Raw genomic sequence first — 18,872 nt, 5'->3', positions numbered from 1 at the left:
AAAATGTTTGTGTCTGATATAAAGATACGCCCTTCGTTATTTTAGAGCAGACGAGCACTTGTAGTCTCAAGGATTTCATTTTTAAAAAAAATATTTGGAATGGTTCTGAATAGTCTGTAGTTGTGTTAAATATGCATTGTGAGTCAGACATGACAGATACACGATACGAGGTGACGCGAGAGCTGAAATGTGTTAATATTTATCACACATAAAATGAAAGGCTAAAGGTTAAATGAATAAATTATTGAAATGACAGAATGACTCACCTCTTGAAGACTCATTAGGACTAAATCTTTAAACATATCGAGCTCTCGTCTAGTATCCATATACTTTGGTCTTTTTTCTAAAGCCATATTTGCTTCCTGTTCAATAGAAGATGAAAGAATGAGCCAAAAAAGTTGTATAAGACGATAAAGCAATAATAAAACGGTTGTAATAGAGAAGTAGAGAAGTAAAGAGATAGAGAAGTAAAGAAATAGAAAAGTAAAGAAATAGAAAAGTAAAGAAATAGAAAAGTAAAGAAGTAGAGAAGTAGAAAAGTAAAGAAATAGAAAAGTAAAGAAATAGAGAAGTAAAGAAATAGAGAAGTAAAGAAATAGAAAAGTAAAGAAATAGAGAAGTAAAGAAATAGAGAAGTAAAGAAATAGAGAAGTAAAGAAATAGAGAAGTAGAGAAGTAAAAAAGAAAAGAAGTAAAGAAGAAGAGAAGTAAAGAAGTAGAGAAGTAAAGAAATAGAAAAGTAAATAAATAGAGAAGTAGAGAAGTAAAAAAGAAAAGAAGTAAAGAAATACAGAAGTAAAGAAATAGAGAAGTAAAGAAATAGAAAAGTAAAGAAATAGAGAAGTAGAGAAGTAAAAAAGAAAAGAAGTAAAGAAGTAGAGAAGTAAAGAAGTAGAGAAGTAGAGAAGTAAAGAAGTAAATAAGTAGAGAAGTAAAGAAATAAAGAAGAAGAGAAGTAAAAAAGTAAAGAAGTAAAGAAGTAGAGACGTAAAGAAGTGAAGAAGTAAAGAAGTAGAGACGTAAAGAAGTAGAAACGTAGAGAAGTAAAGAAGTGAAGAAGTAGAGAAGTAGAGAAGTAAAGAAGTGAAGAAGTAAAGAAGTAGAGAAGTAAAGAAGTAGAGACGTAAAGAAGTGAAGAAGTAGAGACGTAAAGAAAAAAAAATAAAGAAGTGGAGAAGTAGAGACGTAAAGAAGTGAAGAAGTAAAGAAGTAGAGAAATAGAGACGTAAAAAAGTGAAGAAGTAAAGAATTAAAGAAGTAAAGAAGTAGAGAAGTAAAGAAGTGAAAAAGTAAAGAAGTAGAGACGTAAAGAAGTAAAGAAGTAAAGACGTAGAGAAGTAAAGAAGTAGAGACGTAAGGAAATAAAGAAGTAGAGAAATAGAGACGTAAAAAAGTAGAAAAGTAGAGAAGTAGAGAAGTAAAGAAGTAAAGAAATAAAGAAGTAAAGAATTAAAGAAGTAAATAAGTAGAGACGTAAAGAAGTAAAGAAATAGAGAAGTAGAGAAGTAAAGAAATAGAGACGTAAAGAAGTAAAGAAAAAAAGAAGTAAAGAAGTAATGAATTTAAGAAGTAGAGACGTAGATAAGTAGAGACGTAAAGAAGTAAAGAAGTAGAGATGTAAAGAAGTAAAGAAGTAGAGAAGTAAAGAAGTAGAGATGTAGAGAAGTAAAGAACTAAACAAAAAAAAGAGATGTAAAAAAGTAAAGAAGTAGAGAAGTAAAGAATTAAAGAAGTAGAGATGTAAATAAGTAGAGATGTAAATAAGTAGAGACGTAAAGAAGTAGAGAAGTAGAGACGTAAAGAAGTAAAGAAGTATAGACGTAAAGAAGTAGAGACGTAGAGACGTAAATAAGTAGCGAAGTATAGACGTATTGAAGTTGAGAGGTAGAGACGTAAAGAAGTAGAGAAGTAGAGACGTAAAGAATTAGAGAAGTAGAGAAGTAGAGAAGTAAAGAAATAGAAAAGTAAAGAAGTAAAGAAATAAAGAAGTAAAGAATTAAAGAAGTCAAGAAGTAGAGACGTAAAGAAGTAGAGAAGTTAAGTAAATAGAGACGTAAAGAAGTAAAGAAAAAAAGAAGAAAAGAAGTAATGAATTTAAGAAGTAAAGACGTAGATAAGTAGAAAAGTAAAGAAGCAAAAAAGTAGTGATGTAAAGAAGTAGAGAAGTAGAGACGTAAAGAAGTAAAGAAGTTAAGAAGTAGAGAAGTAAAGAAATAGAAAAGTAAAGAAATAGAAAAGTAAAGAAATAGAAAAGTAAAGAAGTAGAGAAGTAGAAAAGTAAAGAAATAGAGAAGTAAAGAAATAGAGAAGTAAAGAAATAGAGAAGTAAAGAAATAAAAAAGTAAAGAAATAGAGAAGTAAAGAAATAGAGAAGTAAAGAAATAGAGAAGTAAAGAAATAGAGAAGTAGAGAAGTAAAAAAGAAAAGAAGTAAAGAAGAAGAGAAGTAAAGAAGTAGAGAAGTAGAGACGTAAGGAAATAAAGAAGTAGAGAAGTAGAGACGTAAAGAAGTAGAGAAGTAGAGAAGTAAAGAAGTAGAGACGTAAAGAAGTGAAGAAGTAGAGACGTAAAGAAAAAAAAAATAAAGAAGTGGAGAAATAGAGACGTAAAGAAGTGAAGAAGTAAAGAAGTAGAGAAATAGAGACGTAAAAAAGTGAAGAAGTAAAGAATTAAAGAAGTAAAGAAGTAGAGAAGTAAAGAAGTGAAAAAGTAAAGAAGTAGAGACGTAAAGAAGTAAAGAAGTAAAGACGTAGAGAAGTAAAGAAGTAGAGACGTAAGGAAATAAAGAAGTAGAGAAATAGAGACGTAAAAAAGTAGAAAAGTAGAGAAGTAGAGAAGTAAAGAAGTAAAGAAATAAAGAAGTAAAGAATTAAAGAAGTAAATAAGTAGAGACGTAAAGAAGTAAAGAAATAGAGAAGTAGAGAAGTAAAGAAATAGAGACGTAAAGAAGTAAAGAAAAAAAGAAGTAAAGAAGTAATGAATTTAAGAAGTAGAGACGTAGATAAGTAGAGACGTAAAGAAGTAAAGAAGTAGAGATGTAAAGAAGTAAAGAAGTAGAGAAGTAAAGAAGTAGAGATGTAGAGAAGTAAAGAACTAAACAAAAAAAAGAGATGTAAAAAAGTAAAGAAGTAGAGAAGTAAAGAATTAAAGAAGTAGAGATGTAAATAAGTAGAGATGTAAATAAGTAGAGACGTAAAGAAGTAGAGAAGTAGAGACGTAAAGAAGTAAAGAAGTATAGACGTAAAGAAGTAGAGACGTAGAGACGTAAATAAGTAGCGAAGTATAGACGTATTGAAGTTGAGAGGTAGAGACGTAAAGAAGTAGAGAAGTAGAGACGTAAAGAATTAGAGAAGTAGAGAAGTAGAGAAGTAAAGAAATAGAAAAGTAAAGAAGTAAAGAAATAAAGAAGTAAAGAATTAAAGAAGTCAAGAAGTAGAGACGTAAAGAAGTAGAGAAGTTAAGTAAATAGAGACGTAAAGAAGTAAAGAAAAAAAGAAGAAAAGAAGTAATGAATTTAAGAAGTAAAGACGTAGATAAGTAGAAAAGTAAAGAAGCAAAAAAGTAGTGATGTAAAGAAGTAGAGAAGTAGAGACGTAAAGAAGTAAAGAAGTTAAGAAGTAGAGAAGTAAAGAAATAGAAAAGTAAAGAAATAGAAAAGTAAAGAAATAGAAAAGTAAAGAAGTAGAGAAGTAGAAAAGTAAAGAAATAGAGAAGTAAAGAAATAGAGAAGTAAAGAAATAGAGAAGTAAAGAAATAGAAAAGTAAAGAAATAGAGAAGTAAAGAAATAGAGAAGTAAAGAAATAGAGAAGTAAAGAAATAGAGAAGTAGAGAAGTAAAAAAGAAAAGAAGTAAAGAAGAAGAGAAGTAAAGAAGTAGAGAAGTAGAGACGTAAGGAAATAAAGAAGTAGAGAAGTAGAGACGTAAAGAAGTAGAGAAGTAGAGAAGTAAAGAAGTAAAGAAGTAGAAAAGTAAAGAAAAAAGAAATAAAGAAGTAAAGAATTAAAGAAGTAAAGAAGTAGAGACGTAAAGAAGTAAAGAAGTAGAGATGTAAATAAGTAGAGACGTAAAGAAGAAAAGAAAAAAAGAAGTAAAGAAATAATGAATTTAAGAAGTAGAGACGTAGAGATGTAGAGAAGTAAAGAAGTATAGAAGTAGTGATGTAAAGAAGTAGAGAAGTAAAGAAGTAGAGACGTAAAGAAGTAAGGAAGTAAAGAAGTAAAGACGTAGAGAAGTAAAGATGTAGAGATGTAGAGACGTAAAGAAGTTAAGAAGTAGAGAAGTAGAGATGTAAAGAAGTAAAGAATTAGAGATGTAGAGACGTAAAGAAGTAAAGACCTAGAGAAGTAAAGAAATAGAGAAGTAGAGAAGTAAAAAAGTAGAGAAGTAAAGAAGTAAAGACGTAGAGAAGTAAAGAAGTAGAGAAGTACAGAAGTAAAAAAGTAGAGAAGTAAAGAAGTAGAAAAGTTAAGAAGTAAAGAAGTAAAGAAGTAGAGAAGTAGAGATGTAAAGAAGTAGAGAAGTAAAGAAGTAGAGAAGTAAAGCAGTAGAGAAGTAGAGACGTAAAGAAGTAGATAATTAGAGACGTAAAAAAATAGAAAAGTAAAGAAGTAGAGACGTAAAGAAGTAGAGAAGCAAAGAAGTAGAGAAGTAAAGAAATAAAGAAGTAAAGAAGTAAAGAAGTAGAGACGTAAAGAAATAAAGAAGTAGAGAAGTAGAGACGTAAAGAAGTAGAGAAGTAAAGAAGTAAAGAAGTAAAGAAGTAGAAAAGTAAAGAAAAAAGAAATAAAGAAGTAAAGAATTAAAGAAGTAAAGAAGTAGAGACGTAAAGAAGTAAAGAAATAGAGATGTAAATAAGTAGAGACGTAAAGAAGTAAAGAAAAAAAGAAGTAAAGAAATAATGAATTTAAGAAGTAGAGACGTAGAGATGTAGAGAAGTAAAGAAGTATAGAAGTAGTGATGTAAAGAAGTAGAGAAGTAAAGAAGTAGAGAAGTAGAGAAGTAAAGAAGTAAAGAAGTAGAGATGTAAAGAAGTAAAGATGTAGAGATGTAGAGACGTAAAGAAGTAAAGAAGTAGAGATGTAAAGAAGTAAAGAAGTAGAGATGAAGAGACGTAAAGAAGTAAAGAAGTAGAGACGTAAAGAAGTAAAGAAGTAGAGACGTAGAGAAGTAAAGAAGTAGAGATTATTAAGAAGTAGAGAAGTAGCGTAGTTTTTTATTGGAATATGTTAAGTTTTTTGTTAGCTGAAAGTGTATCATTGACATAAAGGTCATTGCACGTTAAATCTGATGTTGAAGGTTCGGCGGATCAGTAACAAAAATACTAAATATTTATTTTAAAAAAACAGCTCGTTTAATACAAAATAAATATTCTTCAATGTTCTTCACAGTTTTGAAATGTTCATTTTGTTCTTTACTGTTTGGAAATGTTCATTTTGTTCTTCAGTGTTTTTTTTTAATGTTCATTTTGTTCACACACAGACCATGTGCCAAGAATCAATATTCGCAATGTTCATAATTCAAGAGCATTCAATTAATTTGAAAAAAAATCGAAATCTGAAAGGTCCCGTCAATTGTCACTGATTGGTATGAATCATGTGTCACTGATTGGTATGAATCATGTGTCACTGATTGGTATGAATCATGTGTCACTGATTGGTATGAATCATGTGTCACTGATTTGGTATGAATCATGTGTCACTGATTGGTATGAATCATGTGTCACGGATTGGTATGAATCATGTGTCACTGATTGGTATGAATCATGTGTCACTGATTGGTATGAATCATGTGTCACTGATTGGTATGAATCATGTGTCACTGATTGGTATGAATCATGTGTCACTGATAGGTATGAATCATGTGTCACTGATTGGTATGAATCATGTGTCACTGATTGGTATGAATCATGTGTCACTGATTGGTATGAATCATGTGTCACTGATTGGTATGAATCATGTGTCACTGATTGGTATGAATCATGTGTCACTGATTTGGTATGAATCATGTGTCACTGATTGGTATGAATCATGTGTCACTGATTGGTATGAATCATGTGTCACTGATTGGTATGAATCATGTGTCACTGATTGGTATGAATCATGTGTCACTGATTGGTATGAATCATGTGTCACTGATTGGTATGAATCATGTGTCACTGATTGGTATGAATCATGTGTCACTGATTGGTATGAATCATGTGTCACTGATTGGTATGAATCATGTGTCACTGATTGGTATGAATCATGTGTCACTGATTTGGTATGAATCATGTGTCACTGATTGGTATGAATCATGTGTCACGGATTGGTATGAATCATGTGTCACTGATTGGTATGAATCATGTGTCACTGATTGGTATGAATCATGTGTCACTGATTGGTATGAATCATGTGTCACTGATTGGTATGAATCATGTGTCACTGATTGGTATGAATCATGTGTCACTGATTGGTATGAATCATGTGTCACTGATTGGTATGAATCATGTGTCACTGATTGGTATGAATCATGTGTCACTGATTGGTATGAATCATGTGTCACTGATTGGTATGAATCATGTGTCACTGATTGGTATGAATCATGTGTCACTGATTGGTATGAATCATGTGTCACTGATTGGTATGAATCATGTGTCACTGATTGGTATGAATCATGTGTCACTGATTTGGTATGAATCATGTGTCACTGATTGGTATGAATCATGTGTCACTGATTGGTATGAATCATGTGTCACTGATTGGTATGAATCATGTGTCACTGATTGGTATGAATCATGTGTCACTGATTGGTATGAATCATGTGTCACTGATTGGTATGAATCATGTGTCACTGATTGGTATGAATCATGTGTCACTGATTGGTATGAATCATGTGTCACGGAGTGGTGCAACTATTTCTGTTGCAACTAAAATGATTTAGCGACATTTTAAAACACATCCGTAAACACAACCCTAAACCCAACCCCTGAAGATAATCTTTGAACTATTAATAATGCTAGACATTTTTATGAATGAAACACTACATCATTCAAACTCAGTGGCGTAGCTAGGGTGGGGAGGTGAGTCTCAATTCGAAAGTCCCTCTGTCCCCGTTTAAGGGGGGGGGCTCCAAATAAGTGTTTTGAAATGTGTTTTTGCATTAAATATTACGCCATTACCTCATGTCATGATGTCGAATGTCAAAATGTAGGGGCTCCCAAAGAGGTCAAGCCTTCCGGCCCCTACATCCTTAGCTACGCCTCTGTTTAAACTAGTCTCAACTGGGCTGAAACATTTCTGCTTCTAATTTTAATAACAACTTTTCTAAACCCAAAGCTAAACTTTTGACGCGGATTATCGTGGCATGGGATCTGGTTACACGATTAGAATGTATACATGCACAATATGCACATAGTTCTTGGGTAGTTTCCTAGTAGGTAACTCATGTATGGTATAGTAAGCTTTCCACATTCAATGAGTTTCTCTGAAAAGTTTTTTGTTATGGTGGCTTTCTAGATCCAAGTAGTAAGCTACACAGACCAGACAGATGTTAAGGTTTCCACTTACCTGTAAAACATCTTCTGTCCTTGTCGGTAAGCTGTTGCTAAGGGACACAGATACAATGGTCAAAACTAGGACGAAAAAGGGAAAAGTTGGAAACTCCATTTTCTATGTCGACAACTGAAACGAAACAAAAAAAAAAATAATCCAAAGATTTAAACAATTTTAAAACAAAAAAAAAAGCTTATCTGTGGGAAAGGACTCCGCACTTACAACTGTATCTCTCAATAGTTTAAAAGTTATTTCCATTGTTATATATTAAATAACAAAACAATTACCAATAACTAATTGACTAATTTGGTTAATTTTGAATTGATTCATATTTCGTTTTGTACAATACATAATTGCCTAAATTTTGAACTTGATCCGAGAATGGGTGTGGGAGAAATAACATGTTCAACGAAAACCTACATATATAGCCGTATCTGTGAATACTGAAGGATTAAGTAATGAATTACCAGTAATTAGTTGACTGATTGGTTATTCTTTTTTATTCATGTATTATCTATGTCAATAAAAATTATGCAAAGTATCAACTTGATCCGAGAATGGGTATGGGAGAAATAACCTGCACAAACTTTATACCAGACAGATAGACAGGGTGAGTTGATATAAGCTTTTTAACAACAATTCAAAGATAGTCATTAGATCTGGTTGTTTCCCCACGGGCTACTCCAGATATTTCAAAACTAAGTTAGTTCTCTAGTTCAAAGGTCCCAGACATCCTGCTCGCTCTCAGGTTTCGTACTGGCGTCAGACATTTTTATTTGTATTTCATTATTCAAAGGTAGTTCAATGTATTCCCATGATGAGTCCCGTGAGGGACCATCGCTTCCGGTCTCCGCCCAATTAATCTAGATCTAATTTGTTTGTGATTCCATGGATCTATCGTACAGTTGAGTTCCATGTTGATACAATGAATACACATTGCGCGCCATGGTGTGTAAGTGCAAACAACTCTAATCCAACTCTGATAGTTTCAGTTGATGGCGTCAAACCTCAAAGTACATGTGCTCTTTAGTTCTAGCCAAAGATCGTTCGATCACGTTCCAACAGAACTGATAGGCTTTAAGACATTGCTGTAACTCAACACGTGGAAACAAGAACAACATTTCTTTTAAATAGACAATACCTCCTTAGGCTCCTTCATACGACTTTTAGAGTGATTATTTACTCATTGATGTTGTTGTTGTTGTTTTAAATGGAGCATTTTACGTTCACCTTCCCAGCCCCGAGAAAGACTTTTGGTTAAACGAATGTCTAGATCTACTAGACTTGACACTAGTCCAATGATAAACATTTAGATCTAGACTTAGAAGACGATGTGCAAAATGTTCCTGAACATAAATTTATTAAACCCTTGGATAAATGCAGAATTACCCGAAGACATGTAGTTCGAGCAAGATAAATATTTTGTAGTTTTCTAGCTAAATTAGAATTTATTTCTTTTGATACTGTCCAAAACTATAACAGCCAAACTAAAGTTTTCCCATTTTGGACAAAGAGCTAGTAATTCTTTTATCAAATTTCTTGAAAAACGCTAGAGCCGTTTTCGAGATCCGTGTCCACCCACACAGGTTTTAGGTTTTGTCCAGAAGTTTCCACGAAGGTAGAAGTTACATAGAGGTATAGAAATCACACGTTTATCTTTCTGTCTGTCTGTCTTTCTGTCTGTCTATAAATCAATCAATCAATCTATCTATCTATCTATCTATCTATCTATCTATCTATCTATCTATCTATCTATCTATCTATCTATAATCTATCATCTTTCTATTTATCTATCTATTTAATATATATATATATATAATATTATTTATAATTAAAATTGTGATATATTTAAAAGTTTAAATTAAAGATGTAGCATAACTCCACAATATTTCCACAGTGGAAGGGAAGAGACGAAGGCTGATGTTCGGAATAACTCCAACTGTGTTTTGTGTTATGAAAGCTGCACATTGTAACGTAATGCACGACACTTTTCGTAATGTCCATAGGGCTGGTTCTCTTTCTTCTAGCGCAAGTCTTAATGTATCTCTGAATGTATCTCTGAATGTATCTCTGAATGTATCTCTGAATGTATCTCTGAATGTATCTCTGAATGTATCTCTGAATGTATCTCTGAATGTATCTCTTAATGTAACTGAAGAGTTGGTAACACAAATGACACGTCTTCAATCTATCCAGTATTCTCATTGGTCAACTTTGGCAGTGAATAAGCTGTAGGCTAGATCAAAATAAAAAGAGTCGCCAGTTTTATATTAATGTATTTTGTCAAGACATTAATGACACAAAATAAACTGCCTCTATGAAGTTCTTGTTAATGAACTAGTCCCGCCCCTCTTGTTTCCCCCCCCCAATTCACCAGTTGCTTGAAGAGTTGAGACAGTCGTTTGGCTGAGCACGGTTTCTTTCAATGTCACCAGACCTCCAGGCCTACTTAACATGATTCACTTGTAGCCTGACCACCATTTCGATGTTCATTCAGTTTTCTGGCAACACTTTAAATATATTTAGCCTTTAAACCCAAGAGCCAATAACTCGTGATCTTTCGCTAGCAGACGGCATTAGTGGGAACGTCTCTGACCTTTTAATGTACTTCCAAAAGTAGCAGAATTTCCTTTCGGCATTGGGGAAAAGTCGTTATTAGTTTTACTTTGTCTGTCTGTCCTGTCATAGGTCCGTCTAATACAGATCACTGCCAGAACAAGGGACACCAATTTACTATCAGCTGGTGATTTCATGTGAAAAATACATTAACTGTATTTAAATTGGAAGGTTATATTCATAAATATTCTTGATTAAACTAGATTTGCCATAGAATTTATGTTAACTGAAAAAAAATTATAGTAAAACCTCCTTTGATGGTTCGAATCCTGGTGAAGACTGGGATTTTTAATTTTGGAATCTTTAGGGTGCCTCTGAGTCCACCCAGCCTATAGTGGGTACCTGATGTCAGTTGGGGAAAAGTAAAGGCGGTTGGTTGTTGTGCTGCACTGCTGACCACATGACAACCTCGTTAACCGTGGACTCATTGTTATGGAGTGTGTGTGTATTTATATGGTGACGGTGAGACGAGGTCAGCGATTGGTTGTGAATGATGCAACATAGGTGGCTTAGTCTTAGGACAGACGATCCGGAACGTGAGACTGAAAGGTTGTGTTATTGTAGTGAGTTTGATTTTGTTCAGAAATTACACTTATTTTATCTCATTCCAACTTGTTTTGTTTATATTATAATAAAAGTTATATTTAGTATTGTTCAGTTATTCAAGTTATTTGAAGTTTTATTAATTAATAAGTGAAATAAAGGAGTTTTAAATCTTTCTGTTCTAGCCTTAAAGGAGAGGAGTCGACCACATTGTTTAGATCTGATGTAACAAAAAACAGAGATCAACATTTACAGCTATATCTCAACATTTACAGCTATATCTCTCAGTAATGTAGAAAGTATTTCCCTTTTTCGATATCAAACAAAATATTTAATTACCAATAATTAACTAATTGATTCTTTTATTGAGTCATGTTTTGTTAGGTACAATAAATAATTGTGTAAAGTTTAAACTTGATCCAAGAATGGGTGTGCACAATTTTTACACGACAGAGTGAGTTGATACAATCTTAGTTTAAAAAAAGGCTGTTTAATTAAATGGGGTAAACTTTAACTGCAGACTTGACTAGCTCTCTAATGAACTTGAATTAACATTTGGTTGAGTAACTAATCACTGCCGCTAAAATACTTTATTGACGGTTCTTAAACAGAGGATATAGTTTTCAAATTATATAAGATTTTAAATAATGTTTTTAAAATGGTGTAATTCCCTTTTTATTAAAACAGTATTCATATTTAATTTTTTTTTTAATGTGTGCGTTTTCAGAAAACCAAATGTGGTCCCTGGGCTGCTGCAGTTAGTTTGAGGAGACTACCGATGATTGTGAAATTGTATTTGTTTATAACGCTTTTGGTTTTTCATATCAAAACGTGACAGACGGACTACACAAACGTGACAGACCGATTATACAAACGTGACAGACGGACTACACAAACCCACTATCAGCTTTCTGCCTTCAGGAATCACCCAAATTAGCTTCTCCCCAAACCCCCTTTTTATTTCCTTTTTGCCCGGCCTACTATTAGTGCGTGACGACACTGGCCCATTCCCTACATGCAATGCTTTTTGTCTTGACATGATCTGGAGATGTGAAGGGACCCTATTCCGTATTGCGTAAAACCTTAGGACATACAGTGGACCACTTGCCAACACACTATTACATGATTCGTTAGAACCTTAAAACTATTGAAATATGTTAATTGTAAACTGAGGTTTTACTTTTTCAAAATTAATAGATTAAGAAAAAAAATGTATTGCTTTCGTAAATAAATTTTATACTTTGCAGGGCCGGCCTTTACAGATTGCTCAACATTGGGCCCACCGATGGCGGGGCCTCTCAATTTACAGTTAGCATATCACTATCAGTTTTATCACAGGTTTTTTAAAGGTGTATGACTTAAAGGGTTAAACTATTGAATGATTCCTACGATGTAGGTATTAGCTTCAATTCACTATCGTCATACATATCTTTATAACGTATACGCTTGGAAAGACATTCACGAGCGCAAACATTTGAATCTTTTTCTTGGAGAAAGATCTAAAACGTATTCAGATACCATGACATTTTTTTTGGAACCCTGCAGAGTATATACCCACTTTTTGATTCCTCTACGAAAAGATGGGCTGTTTGTTAAACCATTAACAAGAACACGATGGGAATGTAGAATGGAAAGTGTTAAAGCTGTAAGATTCCAAGCTATAGAAGTGTGTGATGCTTTAGAACGGGGGTCTCAAACACGTGGACTGCGGGCCACATGTGGCCCGCGAAGCTATTTTGTGTGGCCCGCGGCCACGTCCGCGAATTCAAAAAAAAAATTAGATAAAATTTACAATGACCACATATTAGCCGTGAAATGATTTACAACTGCACAAATCAGTAAATGAGGTTTCACTGTCGCCTAATGACCGCTTAGGCTTTCAGCAGAAGCTGGGTGAATGGTGGCCTGATTCTAACCGCTGGCCGCTATACCGCCGCTCCGACCGATCAGGCCACCGTTATACCGCCGCTCCGACCGTTTGGTCATTGGCCACGCGGCTAGCGAAACAGGAGAAAGAGAGGAAGATTGGGAGGGATGGGGTACATGTGTCAGGCGGGCGACTAGAACAGTGTATATGTATGTTGTGCTTGTCGATTAAAGATACATATAACATTCTTGTTTCTGCTTTGTCATCAGGTTTGTCAGATGAGGAGTAGATGTCATTGTTTACTTTACTGTAGTAGTGGAGTAGCCCTAAAAATGTCATCGTCGTCCAAAAAGCAAAAGATTGCGGATAAAAACATTGCATCGAGAACAGTATGCTGGACTGTTCGGCAAACTGCGCGAGGAAAAAGTCCATCACTTGAAAGAATCTTTCAGCAAACAAAGAAACTTGTTTGCACGCATCAACACTGCAAGCGAAGATTCTGTGAAGGCAAGCTTTGTTGTTAGCGAGATGATAGCAAAGGCCTCACGACCATTCACTGAAGTTCAGTTTGTAAAAGAGTGTATGCTACAGGCGTGTGAAATTATCTGCCCCGAGAAAAAGAAGCTCTTCGAATGCATAAGTTTGTCTCTGAACACAGTTGCAAGCAGGATCACCGAGTCAGCGACAAATGTTCAACAGCAACTGATTGCCGCTGCAAAAGACTTTGTAGCATATTCCATTGCACTGAACGAGTCTACTGGTGTAACAGACACCGCATACTGTGCCGTATTTATTTGTGGGGTCGACGAAAACTTGAACATTGTTGAAGAGCTATTGGACTTACTAGCCATGAAAGGAACGACGACTGGACGCGACGTGTTTCAAGAACTGGAAGCTTGTATTGGCAGGTGTGTGGGCTACCGTGGGAAAAACTTGTTGAAGTGGCCACGGATGGTGCACCAGCAATGTGTTCAGAGAAGGTTGGTGTTGTTGGATTAATGGTAGAGAAACTGTATCAGCTCAGCTTGGCGGGACCTTTTGCAGCCATACACTGAATTATGCACCAAGAAGCATTATGTGGCAAAAGTCTACAAATGAAGAACGTGATGGATGTTGTCGTGAAGACGGTGAACTTCATTCGTGCACGGGGTCTCAACCACAGACAGTGTGTGTCATTTCTAGCTGATTTAGAAACGGAATGCGGAGAGTTGCTGTACCATACGGAAGTCAGATGGTTGAGTCGTGGAAAAGTGCTGCAGAGATTTTTTGAACTGAGACAGGAAATAGCATTTCAGCTCAGTGACCCAATGTTTTTTTCGGATCTTGCTTTTCTTACTGACATCACGCAGCATCTCAATGCACTTAATTCACAACTACAGGGCACAAAGCAGCTGATTACCGTGATGTTTGACCGCATCAAATCATTCAGATGCAAGCTGACTTTGTGGGCCACTCAGCTGGCAGATGGAAACCTGGCTCATTTGTCTTTTCTACGGAGCATAGCGGTTGAACCACATCGCCTGAAAGACTACGTAGACATCCTCTTCAGACTACTTGAAGATTTTGAACACCGCTTTCAGCAATTCACTGCTCTCGAACCACAGTTTTTCCTTGTTGCCACTTCGTTCGCAGTTGACGTGAAAAACGTTCCAGAGGAAGTCCAGATGGAACTACTGGACCTGCAGTGCGACACTGTTCTGAAACAAAAATACGCTGATGTTGGCGTTCCAGATTTCTACCAGTTTCTTCCCAGAGAGAAGTTTACAAACTTATTCTGCGCAGCTGCTAGAATTCTAGCGATGTTTGGGAGTACGTACGTTTGCCAACAGTTTTTCTCCAGAATGAAGATTAAAAAAAACAGCATTACGATCAAGACTGACTGATGAGCATCTGAGAGCAACCTTGCGGCTTGCCACTACTCGCGACTTCAGGCCTAACGTTGATGGTCTGGTCTCTACCAAACGCTCTCAGCTGAGTGGACAGAAACATGAGTAACGAGCCATCTGCAGTAGGCCTAGTAATTATTTTTTTTTTTTTAGAACTACAGTTTCTGCTTTTTATTAATGACAGACAACGTCAACTTATTTTAGTAAACTATACTGCCTGTGCATGTAATAAACTACAATAAATGTAATTAATAATTATAAAAACTTTATTTTAGCATTTAACTGCAGTGACAGTAGTGTTTGTAAAATTTAATGAAAAAACATTCTCTTTTCGTGCTGCGGCCCGCTGACTGATTATTACTTTCCACTGTGGCCCACGTGCTGATATGAGTTTGAGACCCCTGCTTTAGAAGAACTAGCAGGAAGTACAGATGACGCTCAAGTAGAAAGTGAGGCTGAATCCTTAGTAAGCCAACTGAGAAACTATACGTTTTTGTCTTTCTGACACTCTTTACTGTTTCGAGTAAATTTTACTAGCCAGGAACTTCAAAGTAAAAGTGGATAATTGCCGCAGGGCTGACATCATGTGAAAATGGTGTGATTGGTTAACGAGATACCGAGAGACTTTGTGTACAATAAATTGGTGAGTACATGTTGAGAGATAGACTTTGTGGACAATAAATTGGTTAGTACATGTTGAGAGATAGACTTTGTGTACAATACATTGGTTAGTACATGTTGAGAGATAGACTTTGTGTACAATAAATTGGTGAGTACATGTTGAGAGATAGACTTTGTGTACAATAAATTGGTGAGTACATGTTGAGAGATAGACTTTGTGTACAATAAATTGGTGAGTACATGTTGAGAGATAGACTTTGTGTACAATAAATTGGTTAGTACATGTTGAGAGATAGACTTTGTGTACAATAAATTGGTGAGTACATGTTGAGAGATAGACTTTATGTACAATAAATTGGTGAGTACATGTTGAGAGATAGACTTTGTGGACAATAAATTGGTGAGTACATGTTGAGAGATAGACTTTGTGTACAATAAATTGGTGAGTACATGTTGAGAGGTAGACTTTGTGTACAATAAATTGGTGAGTACATGTTGAGAGATAGACTTTGTGTACAATAAATTGGTGAGTACATGTTGAGAGATAGACTTTGTGTACAATAAATTGGTGAGTACATGTTGAGAGATAGACTTTGTGGACAATAAATTGGTGAGTACATGTTGAGAGATAGACTTTGTGTACAATAAATTGGTGAGTACATGTTGAGAGATAGACTTTGTGTACAATAAATTGGTGAGTACATGTTGAGAGATAGACTTTGTGTACAATAAATTGGTGAGTACATGTTGAGAGATAGACTTTGTGGACAATAAATTGGTGAGTACATGTTGAGAGATAGACTTTGTGGACAATAAATTGGTGAGTACATGTTGACATAAGGATGTAAAATAGTTGTTAGTGTAAAACAAATTTGAACCGCGGCCTCGCAAGCATCCATTAAATTGGGCCTCACAATTCGTAAGGCCGGCCCTGGTACTATGATAGTATTTTCCCCAGTGAGAGAGTGCTCCTTTTGCGATGTTTGGAAAATATTTTCCATGTTTCGGAAGTTCCTTCAGAGTTGAAGATAATTTACTTTCTAGTCCAAACCTCCCGCAGGACGACGGGGGATGGGAGCGGGCAGGGTTTGAACCCGGGATCATCGATAATTCCGAACGACATTCCAGCGCGCAAACCACACGACCAGGCAGCCATCTATAGGCCAGATGATGTAAAAGTCATATGTTTGTATGGCCAACGGTTTACGACGGAGCGCCTTTACTATCCCCAAATACTGTCAGAGTTGGGTGGACTCAGGGGTGTCCTAAAAATCCCGAAAATCAAAGTCAAATGCCAGTCTTCAACCAGTCTTCACCGGGATTCAAACTGAAGACGTTTACGTTCGAAAGCTAAGCCACCTCGCCCCCTTCTCCCCAGTCCATTACATTTATCTATTGCTAGCACACTGACATAGAGACAAAGATGTACACCTGAACTATTTGACATTTAGAGTAATTTTAAACTGCTAGAGTACCAGGAAAACTACAAGGGTAATAAATTCTGTTGGAAGAGGTACAATCGTTGATTTAAGAACACTATCAAATTACAAAATTAATTATTTGGCTTTGAAAATGTCATTTGTCTTACATTTATTCATTTCATCACTTTTCATTTGGAAAAAAAAATAGTTCTTATGCTATGTTATGTTTATGTGTCTAAGAAATGTAAAGTAATGTTTCCCCTTTCAGACCTTAAGGTCATCTGTTTCTATGGCCAACGGTTAACAAGCAGGGTTCTATGTGGCCAGCACAACGACCAACAGCCTTTAGTATCCCTAAATAAAGTCATTAGAGTTGGGTGGACTCAGAGGCCCGCCCTAAAAATCCCGAAATATAAAATCCCAGTCTTCACCGAGATTTGAACCCAGGACCCCAGGTTCAGAAGCAAAGCTCTTAACTACTCAGCCACCTCAACCCCGTTTATGTGTCTATGTAATGTATAATGTATAATTGAAGTAGATTGCTCCTGTAAGTCCTGAATTAACGTAACTAAAAATATTTTTTTTAGTAATGATGTAAACTATTTAATTTTGAATTAATGCAAATACCAGTTACTGCCATCTTTAGCAACATTTTTATGACTATTATTTTGAAGTTTTTTAGTCATTGACCTAACAATCGTAACAATGAGCGTAACTCACTTAAAGGTAACAACTAAATTTAAACATTAAAAACCACAGTCTCAATATGACCCAGTGTATTTCCCTTTCCTTTCGTTCATCTTTAGGTGGCTGTTTCCCAGATGTTAGTTTAAAATTCTAAACGCTTCACAAATTCAATTGAAAGCATGGCCACTCGAGAGTGCTGCCTCCGAAATGTACTGACAAATTCTCCAAGTGACTAAAGAAATTCGACTAACAGGCCACTCGACTCGTCTGGAGGAGCTGGCCAGGAATAGTACAATACATTGTCAAGTATAAGTGAATATGAAGACTTGTCAGTGGCAATATGGGATTAGCTATTATATATATATATATATATATATATATATATATATATATGATCAAATTGATCTATATGTCAGATAAGAGGTAAACATGCTCATGATTATGTGATTTACATTGGACAGAGTTTGTGAACTATAGATTAAGTATTAGTCTGGTTCTAATAGAAAACAACTTTACATCTTAAAACTAAAAATACTGGAGCCTTTATCAAAACTACACGAGACGGTGCCAACCATTGACTGACAGGAAACAGATTTACATAGTACAGAGAGACAGATCGAGTGAAAGAAGTAGATGCAGATAGATATATAGATAGATAGATAGATAGATAGATAAATATTGTGTTGTTTTATTATATATAGATATATTATAGATAGATAGATAGATAGATAGATAGATAGATAGATAGATAGATAGATAGATAGATAGATAGATAGATAGATAAATAGATAGATAGATAGATAGATAGATAGATAGATAGATAGATAGATAGACAGACAGATAGATAGATAGATAGATAGATAGATAGATAGATAGATAGATAGATTTCAAACGTATTCATCTATTTGTAATTAATTTGTAACCGAGAACTTTCCCTGTAAATCCACTTTACAGACACATGTCTACATTATCCAACAAAATCAGAAGACAAAATGTCCCAAGACTTATCCAGCAAATCCGCCCACTGTGTCAAGCACAAAAAAAAAGAGATTTGTATTGACTACTATGGAGTTAGGATTAGGTATAAGGTTATTCGTCTGCTCTGAATCTATCCCATAATCCTTACTTCAATCTGGACGAACGTCACCTAAGCGACACTTCTTTCATCAAAAGACTGCATTAGTCTCACTGGTTCTTTTGTCAAGTGTCCACTTGAATGATTTCATCCCCCCCCCCTTCTCTCTCTCTCTTTCTTGCTCTCTCTCTCTCTCTCTCTTTTCTTTCTCTCTCTCTCTCTAGGCCTTCTTCGGTTTATCTTATTTTTTGTGACCGTATCTCAATAACATTAGCTACATGAAACCAGGGCGATGGAATAGAACATTCAACCAACTTCCGAATCCTTGTAGTTGTAAGCCAACTAAGCCAACCCTTCTAAACTTTGTTTGAAATAACCCATGTCTCTATACATTGTTTCTGATGGATCTTAAATGACCTCGAGGGCTCTATATTGTTTGTATTTTTCTGAAAAAATAAACCCACAGAAAAAAAACAAGGCAAAAAAACTAATAACATGCCCTAATGTTCTGTGGAAACAGTTTAATAAAACTAATAAAATTCTAATTTTTTTCTATACATATCTATTGGGAAATTTTCGATGAGTCTTCCTTGTCTCCAGGGAGTCATTATGAGGCTGGGCTGTTAG

At 35.1% G+C, this 18,872-nt stretch overlaps 1 protein-coding gene across 2 annotated transcripts in view; it reads right to left on the bottom strand.

Moving 5' to 3' along the window:
• The window catches only part of LOC129927759 (uncharacterized), an 81,770-nt gene that overhangs the window by 17,805 nt on the left and 45,093 nt on the right, over window positions 1–18,872 (bottom strand). For both annotated transcript variants that reach the window (XM_056038473.1, XM_056038479.1), the window contains exons 2-3: window positions 7,545–7,658; window positions 267–362 (exon numbers count right to left, since the gene is read on the bottom strand). In XM_056038473.1, coding sequence (XP_055894448.1) covers window positions 267–362; window positions 7,545–7,643 — 195 coding nt within the window. In that variant the 5' untranslated portion in view covers window positions 7,644–7,658. The remainder of the gene's footprint in view (window positions 1–266; window positions 363–7,544; window positions 7,659–18,872) is intronic.

The sequence above is a fragment of the Biomphalaria glabrata genome, chromosome 1, assembly GCF_947242115.1.
Source record: "Biomphalaria glabrata chromosome 1, xgBioGlab47.1, whole genome shotgun sequence".
Classification (NCBI taxonomy): Eukaryota; Metazoa; Mollusca; class Gastropoda; family Planorbidae; genus Biomphalaria; species Biomphalaria glabrata.
The sequence above is the reverse complement of the archived record's forward strand: the minus strand, read 5'-3'. Positions and strand labels throughout refer to the sequence as shown.